At 49.5% G+C, this 9,729-nt stretch overlaps 1 protein-coding gene across 3 annotated transcripts in view; it reads left to right on the forward strand.

Moving 5' to 3' along the window:
- Positions 1 to 527: 527 nt before the first annotated feature.
- Positions 528 to 9,729, forward strand: part of Robo4 (roundabout guidance receptor 4) — a 13,308-nt gene continuing 4,106 nt past the window's right edge. The window contains exons 1-13 of one of the 3 annotated variants that reach the window (XM_028755844.1): positions 528 to 784; positions 1,125 to 1,457; positions 1,711 to 1,868; positions 2,068 to 2,188; positions 2,733 to 2,860; positions 2,957 to 3,185; positions 3,406 to 3,518; positions 4,254 to 4,422; positions 4,575 to 4,760; positions 4,872 to 4,914; positions 6,812 to 6,948; positions 7,045 to 7,308; positions 9,487 to 9,594. In XM_028755844.1, the coding sequence (XP_028611677.1) occupies positions 715 to 784; positions 1,125 to 1,457; positions 1,711 to 1,868; positions 2,068 to 2,188; positions 2,733 to 2,860; positions 2,957 to 3,185; positions 3,406 to 3,518; positions 4,254 to 4,422; positions 4,575 to 4,760; positions 4,872 to 4,914; positions 6,812 to 6,948; positions 7,045 to 7,308; positions 9,487 to 9,594 (2,059 nt within the window). In that variant the 5' untranslated portion in view covers positions 528 to 714. The remainder of the gene's footprint in view (positions 785 to 1,124; positions 1,458 to 1,710; positions 1,869 to 2,067; positions 2,189 to 2,732; positions 2,861 to 2,956; positions 3,186 to 3,405; positions 3,519 to 4,253; positions 4,423 to 4,574; positions 4,761 to 4,871; positions 4,915 to 6,811; positions 6,949 to 7,044; positions 7,309 to 9,486; positions 9,595 to 9,729) is intronic. The other 2 variants (XM_028755846.1, XR_003709801.1) reach the window with 2 other exon arrangements.

A 9,729-nucleotide genomic window follows, 5' to 3' on the forward strand; every position in this document is an offset into this window, starting at 1 on the left:
ATCTGCTGTTCATATCCCCATTTTACAGAGAAGAAAACTGGCTTTTCTGATGAAGGCATCTTCCCCCAAGAGCCCACAGAAGAAAATACGGACACAGTCCATGGGTTTCCCCATTTTCTAGCCTCCCAAGACTCAATCTAGTTATTCCTGAGGAATGGACCAGAGATACACACTTGCCAACCCCTCACTCCCTTGCACCCCTTGACTTCTTGGCCTGCAACTCTTTGGATTCTACCTTCAGGCCCTTACTCCTGTGTCTGAGGCTCAACCTCTGATCTTTATCCTCCTCTATTGGGTGTCTGGCTAAGGGAAAACGATAGAGACCAAGACGGAAGCGTAACCTTTGAATAGAGCTGTGGATTTGGCAGATTAAGGGTCTGGGTACAGTTAAGATCGGTGTGAGGATTTCACTTAAGAAACCCTAACTCAGACACGAAGTAAACTCTTAGCCTGCAGTTAGCGTCTTGTCCCAGGGATCACAGCTGAAGTGTGGAGGTCAGAGAGTTTCTCACCTCTGGTCCCCTCCCAGTTCTCTAAGGCACCGAGGGCCAGGCAGGAAGCATCCGTTTCCTCAAAGCCGCTTCCCTACTGGGACAGAGTCTCTCAGTCACAAACAACTACCACCGCCCCACCCCTCCCCTTCTTCCCTTACCGCCGTGAGCTCAGAACAACAGACAAAAGTGTGTGGGACAAGGAAAGGAGCTGAGGGCAGCTATGGACTCTGGAGGAATGGGCCTCCTGGGGACTAAGTGGCCTCTACCTCTGCTGCTTCTTTTCATCATGGGTGAGTGCGGCCTTCCCTTTCTTAGCCCACGCTCCTGGGTTCGTGGTCCAATCCACGGTCTGGATCCAAGGCCAGCAGGACAAAGGAGGATCTCTTTCGTCTGGTGTCTTTCTTTTAATTACCAGTGAAGTACCAGAGACAAAGATAGGGGTTGGGTGTGTGTGGGTACGCGAGCGCGCGTGCCCAACAAAGACAGACCTTGACCTGTGAACTCAGACCCTCTCCCCCTCCTAGTTAGATTCTTATTTGGAAATACATGTTCAGTAATATATGCCATCTGGCAGACTCCTATACAAGACACAGAAGGGGTGCAGCACAGGAGTCTCTCTTTCCCTCTTAGGAGGCGAGGCTTTGGATTCTCCACCCCAGATCCTAGTTCACCCCCAAGACCAGCTACTTCAGGGCTCCGGCCCAGCCAAGATGAGCTGCAGAGCATCGGGCCAGCCACCACCCACTATCCGCTGGCTGCTGAACGGGCAGCCCCTCAGCATGGCAACCCCAGACCTACATTACCTCCTGCCTGATGGGACCCTCCTGCTACATCGGCCTCCTGTCCAGGGACGGCCTCAAGATGACCAGAACATCCTCTCAGCGATCCTGGGTGTCTACACGTGTGAGGCCAGCAACCGGCTGGGCACAGCAGTGAGCCGGGGTGCTAAGCTGTCTGTGGCTGGTGAGGCTTGGGAGGGTAGGCCCAGGGTGAAGCAGAGCTAGGCTCAGATGCTTGTGTCCAGGGAAATACAAGGAGGATCTGTCTACAAAGGGAGGCCTGGGCTGCTGGTCTTGGGATAGAGAACTAGGTTACACTGGACATAGACAAGGCAAGGAAATGGTACAGGAGAATTGGGTAAGCACGTTAGGATAAGCCAAAGAAGAACTCAGGGCGGGTAGATATGCTCCCTGCTGATCCGATGACCTCCTTATAGTCCTCCAGGAGGACTTCCAGATCCAACCTCGGGACACAGTGGCCATGGTGGGCGAGAGCTTGGTTCTTGAGTGTGGTCCTCCCTGGGGCTACCCAAAGCCCTCAGTCTCATGGTGGAAAGACGGGAAACCCCTGGTCCTCCAGCCAGGGAGGCACACAGTGAGTGAAGCCCCAGTCCTGGGAACTCCTTCACCCATAAATCATCCTGTCCTGGGTACACCAAGCAACTGACCCCCTCTCCTCCAAGTGGCGTGTCCTGTGGGAGATCTGAGGACAGGAGGGCAAGGAGACCTCAAATTGCCCTCTGACCACTAAGCTTCTCACGCGGAAGACTTCAAGGAGTATCTGGCCCTGACAGGTGTCTGGGGATTCCCTGATGGTATCAAGAGCAGAGAAGAATGACTCGGGGACCTATATGTGTATGGCCACCAACAGTGCTGGCCAACGGGAGAGCCGAGCAGCCAGGGTGTCTATCCAGGGTAAGGACAGGAGTCATCTACAATCCAATAAGGGCTCAGGAGATAACTCTGTGGGTACGTGCTTGTTTCACGTACGTGACAACTCAAGCTCTCCGGCTCCCATGTAAAAGCAGAGTATGCCGGTATATGTCGATAATTCCAGCACTGATGTGAGTACAGACAGGTGAATCCCAAAAGCCAGACAGACAGTCTAGTCTACACAGTGAGTCCCAGGTTCAGTAAGAGACCTCGTCTCAAAAACTAAGACAGAGAACAATAATAAGTGAAGACTCTGTTGTCAACTTTTGACTTCCATATGCACACTCATTCATATGCACGCATATGAACACGTCCTTAAACCCACGCTCAAAGTTCAAGGTAAGGTAGAAGACTCCAGTTTAGTGTGGTGGTCAGGTATGGGGTTTGGGGTCCAAGGGGTGCGACCTCCCTTTGTGAGGCTAGAATGGGCATAGGAATACTCTAGACCTGAAAACTCTGGGAGCCAAGCTTGTTCACGATGAAGGTACGCTCCACTCCTCCATCCCACGCCTGTGATCCCCCACAGAATCACGGGACCACAAGGAACATCTAGAGCTTCTGGCTGTTCGAATTCAGCTGGAAAATGTGACCCTGCTGAACCCAGAACCTGTAAAAGGCCCCAAGCCTGGCCCAGCTGTGTGGCTCAGCTGGAAGGTGAGACAGAAGACACAGAAAACTCCCAGACTTCAGATTAGGACTGCCACGAGTTCCCTAGTTCCCTCATCCTTCCTTACTCTGACTTCTTCCCAGGTGAGCGGCCCTGCTGCACCTGCTGAGTCATACACAGCCCTGTTCAGAGCCCAGCGGGTCCCCAGGGACCAGGGATCTCCATGGACAGAAGTGTTGTTGAGTGGCCTGCAGAATGCAAAGCTTGGGGGCCTCCACTGGGGCCAAGACTATGAATTCAAAGTGAGACCATCTTCCGGCCGGGCTCGAGGCCCCGATAGCAATGTGTTGCTCCTGAGGTTGCCTGAACAGGGTCAGTCAGGGATTCTGCTTGGCCTGGGGGAGGTGGTTCCTTATCTATTCCAGCGCAGTCTGGAAGTGCTGGGAGGTTAGGGGAACCTCTATTTATGGATTCTCCTGTGCGTGGTGAAGGAAGAAGTGCCTTCCCTGTGGAGCTCTGGCTCTCAGTACCCCAGAGACTCCATCCAGGACTCCTTCTTTAGCACTTCTAACAATCTCTTCCTTTTCTCCAGCTCCCAGTGCCCCACCTCAAGAAGTGACCGTAAGACCTGGCAACGGTAGTGTCTTTGTGAGTTGGACTCCGCCACCTGCTAAAAACTGTAACGGGATCATCCGTGGCTACCAGGTATTCCTACAAAACGGCACTGACCAGCATTCCTGTCCCCTGAAGTTCCACGTAACCTTGCCCTGACTGATACAAAGAAGTCTCTAAGTCAGAAAGTGAAGGGATTTGCTTTTCTTGAGCAACTGAGCAAGGAGCCAGACCCTGCCCAGCCTCTTACAAGCCACTGCCTCTTAGCATCTCACAAGCAGCTTTAGGCTAAAATCTCTAATTTGCACATGGAAAGCCAGATTATGGTCATAGATGGAAGAGAAAGAACAGAGATCAAACCAGACTGGGTTAGACCGAAGTCTTTAAGACCGGAGTGCTCAAAATGTGGGTGCTGGGCTGGCAAAAGGCAAGTCACCTAGAAACTCCTTAGAAAGGCAGACTCTCAGATCCTTTCCTAGGTCCCCTGAATTGGAAAGTGAAGATGGTTCTTGATATCTGTATTTTAGCAAGACTCTTGGTGACTCAAAAGCACTTGTCCTGGGTGCATTGTCCTAACAGATTACTTTATCTTTCTGCCTGTCTAGAAAGAAGTCTCTCTCTCTCTCTCTCTCTCTCTCTCTCTCTCTCTCTCTCTCTCTCTCTCTCTCTCTCTCAGTAGAGGAGGAGGCATAGGGATAGTGGTGTGTCTCATGGAACAGCCCGCAGGAAGATAGTGCCCTTAGGAAGACCTCATGCCCATTTGCACATGAAGTTCTCCGCTGCTAGGACAGTACTGCGGGCAACTGCTTACCTTTGGTCATGCCCTAGGTCTGGAGCCTGGGTAATGCCTCATTGCCTGCTGCCAACTGGACCGTAGTGGGTGAACAGACACAGCTGGAGATCGCCACACGAATGCCAGGCTCCTATTGTGTGCAAGTGGCCGCAGTCACTGGTGCTGGGGCTGGAGAGCTCAGTACTCCTGTCTGCCTCCTTTTAGGTGAGGGAAAGGCTCTACCCATATCCTCTACCCCACCCCCATGTCATCCTCCTGTCTCCCTGTCCCTGTCTTACATTTCCAGCTCCTCTTTCTCTCTTGTCTGTCCCTCACTGTCCCACTTGCCCTCCCTCTGAGCTCCACATCCCAAACAGAGCAGGCCATGGAACAATCAGCACGAGATCCTGGTAAACACGTTCCCTGGACCCTGGAACAGCTGAGGGGTGCCTTGAGACGACCAGAAGTCATTGCCAGTGGTGGTGTCCTGCTCTGGTTACTGCTACTAGGCATTGCTGTGTGTATCTACAGACGCCGCAAAGCTGGGGTGCACTTGGGCCCAGGTGAGAGAAGAGAGCCCATGTGTTTAGGTCTCCCCAGGCCCTGCCAGAATGCCACAGGGGCTTAGGAAGATGCTGGGCTCGTCATGTAGCTGTTCCCTCATTTTCTTCCAGGTCTGTACAGATATACCAGTGAGGACGCCATTTTAAAACACAGGTGAGAAGCCAAAAAGAAGCCCTCAGACAGAGAGGTCAGAGTGAACGGAGTCTTGGCAGAGAATCAGGTGGAGTGTTAGTCTACACCCCTGCCAGGCAGTATAGAGTCCTAGTACCTGAAGCTCTCCTGGACTCCGTGTGGCAATGGATCTGTCTGTAGTCCTCTTGTCAGCTGAACAACCTACATCAAGCCTCCTGACCACCTATCTGTTGTCCTCGTCACCTACTCTCGCTACTCTTGCTGTTAAGTGTGTAGTCGCTGGCAGACGATGAGCAGCCCTGGTGTCTCGTCCCCTCGAGTTTCCACTGTCTACCCGATAGCATCACTGCATTCCACACATTGCCTGCCTCTTGAGCCACCTGTCTTGCACATGCTGCACACTTCCAGTAGGGGGCATCCAGCTCCTAGGTCATAGATGGTTACACATTGTTCCAAACCAGGGCCAAACAATAGGTACCATCTGTAGTCTTGACACACAATGCTACAAAAAGTTACATTCTCCCTCCAATCCCCACCCCCCCTGCACAGATCCACCATTGGCTGAGTTTTATACTAGAAAAACATTTCCTCTCTTTGTCAACTTCATTAGTCTTTTTTGATCTGAGTCTGAATTGTTTGAGGAGAGTTTATTTAGTACCTACTGTGTACTGAATGTGTCAGGTCCTCAGGTTACCAATTTTCTCTCAAACTCTCAGCCCAGAACAAGGTTCCAGGCTGCCTGGTACCGTTTTCCTGAGTTTTAATTTAGTTTGCTCTCTGGCTTCTCTCTTCCAACTATGTCCTGCCTTTGTCTTCTCTGCTCCTCTGAAACCTCTTCCCTTGTCCTGGAGGGAAATTCTATGCAGATTGGTTCATCCATTCCTTTGGACTAGTCTCCATCCACCAGAAACTTGCAGACTAGGCAGCGACAGGCAGAAGAGCAACCTGGAGTTGGAGACGCAGTGTGTACCACATGCATGACAAGGGACAGAGAAACAAAAGAAAGAGGAGCCCACACTTACCCCCATGAAAGAGTCAGGAGAATAGCTTGCTGTATTCATGGGAAATGTAAACCATTGTTCTGGCTGGGATATATGGTATATTAGTCAGAACAAAAGTTAATGCTAAAGGCTGGAAGCCCAACCAAAGAAGCCTGGCAATGGTAGACATCTGAACTCTTGTCTTGGTAATCAGGGAGCAATTGAAGGTTCTAGGCAGAGTAATTTTAGCAAACTGCTGATCTTGAAGGGTTATTCAGGCAGTGGAGAAGCCAATAGCCATTATAGCAGCTTCTATTCTGCCAGCAGACTGATTTCAAATTTCCTCAACTCAAGTTTCACAGCATCAGTCTTTTGTTTTGTTTTGTTTTGTTTATTGTTTTTCGAGACAGGGTTTCTCTGTGTAGCCCTGGCTGTCCTGGAACTCACTCTGTAGACCAGGCTGGACTCAAACTCAGATATCCGCCTGTCTCTGCCTCCCAAGTGCTGGGATTAAAGGCGTGTGCCACCACTGCCCGGCTATACAGCATCAGTGTTAAATGGGGCATCTCTGTTGGCATGTAACAGTTGGGGCTCCCTGAATAGATATATTTCCCGGGTTGTGCAGCTACACTGTGGCAGGTAGGGAGTTTTGTTTTGTGTTTGCCTGGCTCCTTACTTATTCTTTTCATCACAGTACCTATAACAGTCACTCCTAAACCCCCCAGCTCTGGACAAATTAGCCTTCTCCTGATCCCAAGATAGAGAGATATGCTGAGTTCAGGGACACCAAGTCAGAAGTCCATAGGGGACTTTAAAATCTGAAAAACAGCCATATTTAAAGCAAAACACTACCATTTCTACTCCTCTAAGCTGGACTTCTTGACTAATTTGGTTCCTATTCCTCTCTGCCTTTCGTTGTCACCCCATCACTATCCCAGGATGGACCACAGTGATTCCCCATGGCTGGCAGACACCTGGCGTTCCACCTCTGGCTCTCGGGACCTGAGCAGCAGCAGCAGCCTCAGTAGTCGGCTGGGAGTAGACCCTCGGGACCCACTAGAGGGCAGGCGCTCCTGTAACTATACCTCCTGCACAGGGACCCCGGGGATGCGAAGGGGAGGAGGAGTGCAATGTGCTCACTATAACTCCTTTTGTCGTTTTTTTATGTCAGTGATCTCCTGGGATCCCCGGAGCCCTGGTGTACCCCTGCTTCCAGACACTAGCACGTTTTACGGCTCCCTCATTGCCGAGCAGCCTTCCAGCCCTCCAGTCCGGCCAAGCCCCCAGACACCAGCTGCGAGGCGCCTTCCACAGAAGTTGGCCGGAACCTCCAGCCCCTGGGCTAGCTCAGATAGTCTCTGCAGCCGTAGAGGACTCTGTTCCCCACGCATGTCTCTGGCCCCTGTGGAGGCTTGGAAAGCCAAAAAGAAGCAGGGTAAGGATGGCAGAAAAGCCACACTCTGGGGATGACGGAGATGGGACTAGTCGTGGTAATGTTGTCTGTTAGCCTTAATCAGGCCATTGTCTCTCGGTGAATACAGACCGTGTTATCTCCACCCGGAGCAGATGTTTACTCAGCTCTTCTTTACAGTAGTGGGTCCTGGCTCTGTACTCTGTTTGACATAGAGAACATTTAACAAGCACCACTGCATGCCCAGCATGGTGGCTACAAGATATATAGGAGATAGCTTTTTCTCTCTCTCCCGAACCCCATCTGTGATGACTGACAAACAAGTATAGTTGGAGTCTAGCCAAAGGGGATCAGAGCTAAAAACAAAAACAAAACAAAAAACAAAACAGGTTTTCCAGAACTCATGTCCCACACATTATACACTGGTCTGCTTGGACACAGACTCCCAAATGGCTTTTTGGAGAGAAATATGTGTATTCAACCCTCCATATACAAAGAGTCTGTATTTGCAGACGCAACCATCCAAGGATGAAAACTGTTCTTTCAAGGGATACTGGAGCCAGTCTCCTATAACATAAAGAAATATTACAATACTAATATATAATACTTACATGGCAGAATAATCTCTATTTCCAGCTGTTTTGACATTCTAGAAGAAAACAACTATAATCTCCATTTCTCAAGCAACTACTTGTGTTGCTTGAAAGATGTGCTAGCGGTTTTACTTATATTTGTTGTCATGTTTAATCCTTGAGGCAGATTAGGTAGATGAACACTGTTTCTCCAATTTTACAGAGAGGAAAGAAATTGACACAATGACTGGGTAACTTGTTCAAAATTCCAGAATAAGAGCAGAGCTCAACTTTGAAGCCAGGGTGATTTGTCTCCAAAGGCCACTGAATTTCCCGGGAATTATTTAGAAAGGTCCCTGCTTTGAGGGCTGTTTCCCCAGCTGCTACCCTTAGCCTGCCATCTTTATGAACTTTCTGAACTGCTTAAAGAGACTTAGCAGATTTTTTACAGTCAGTTGTTTTAAAGTAGATAAAATTCAACTTCAGTGAAAAAAAAAAAAGACAAGGGTGGATTAAGAGTAATTAAGAGCTTATTCAACATGGATAATTTTATGTGACTGTAAATATTAATAAGCTGGCACCCTTTCTCATTTTGCCTCAAGGCTATTGCATGATCAATCTTGAGTGGTAATGAAATGCCAGCTAGAACAGTTGGAATAAGTCTCACTTAGGGGTCATAAACTCAGTGGTAAAGCCGGCAATTGGCATGCAGCTAGCCCTGAGTTCAATCCTCAAAACCAACCGAACAAACAAATAACCAACCAACCAAACAAACAATAGTCTTTTTTTCCTGTGGAAAGCCACAGTGACTTTAATGGAATATATGATTCCTCTTGGAACATTAACAGTTCCAGAAAAAAGAGGAGTTATTTTCTCCAGCCATTTATTTCTTTTCTCCCTTTCTTTCTTCCTCCTCTCTTCCTTCTTCTTTTTTTTCCCCCTTTGCTGCTGGAGCTTGAATCAGGGGCTTCACGGGCTAAGCATGTGCCCTACAACTGAGCCACACCACACTCTCATTTCTACATTCAATTCCTGGGAAGCTTCTAGTTCTGCCTCAGGACTTCCTAGAGTGCCTTTTAGCATCTCACTTAGGTGCTTCACCTCACCCTAACCCTGTCTTCTCACCTCCCCGGTCAGGAAACAGTCCAGTATCTCAGGACAAGGCCCTCAAGGCGAGAAATGAAAATTATTAACAGATTCTCTCTGAGAAGAGGAATTCTTATCTTCACGGAGCAGAAATCGACGAGGAGAGCAGTAGGAGGGATAGAGATCAGGAAGACTGGGATGCACACGTGGAAGAAAAGAAAGCTGGTTTTGGAATATCTGGAGCCAGGAGCTTTAAAATCTGTTTTTTTTATTGAATTCTCAGCAGCATCCTTTGAAGTGGTTGCTCACAAGTGAACTTGATCTTCTTAAAGGTTGATGCACTTCACTGAGGTCATACAGCTAAACTAGCCGGTGTGCTTTCCAGTTTATCAGGGCTGGAGAAAAACGGGAGCAGAAAGGAGGAGCTAGCTCCCTCTTCCTCCCTCTAAATTCCCTCTAGATTCAAGGTCCGGGACTGAGCGAATAGCAAGGCTAAAGGCAGGACCTACGATTGGGGTCCCTAACAGCTGTCTTTTCCATGTAGAATTGCACCAAGCTAACAGCTCCCCACTGCTCCGGGGCAGTCATCCCATGGAAATCTGGGCCTGCGAGATGGGAAGCAGAGCCTCCAAGAACCTTTCTCAAAGCCCAGGTGAGAGAATATACCTAAAGGGGAAGTGAGGGGTAAGGCAGGTTTTCAGGCCTCACAGTCCAGGCCCTTCTTGGTTCTGCTGCGGTGTGTGTGTGTGTGTGTGTGTGTGTGTGTGTGTGTGTGTGTGTGTGTGTG

This window comes from Grammomys surdaster, unplaced genomic scaffold, assembly GCF_004785775.1.
Source record: "Grammomys surdaster isolate TR1022 unplaced genomic scaffold, NIH_TR_1.0 126086, whole genome shotgun sequence".
Taxonomy (NCBI): Eukaryota; Metazoa; Chordata; class Mammalia; order Rodentia; family Muridae; genus Grammomys; species Grammomys surdaster.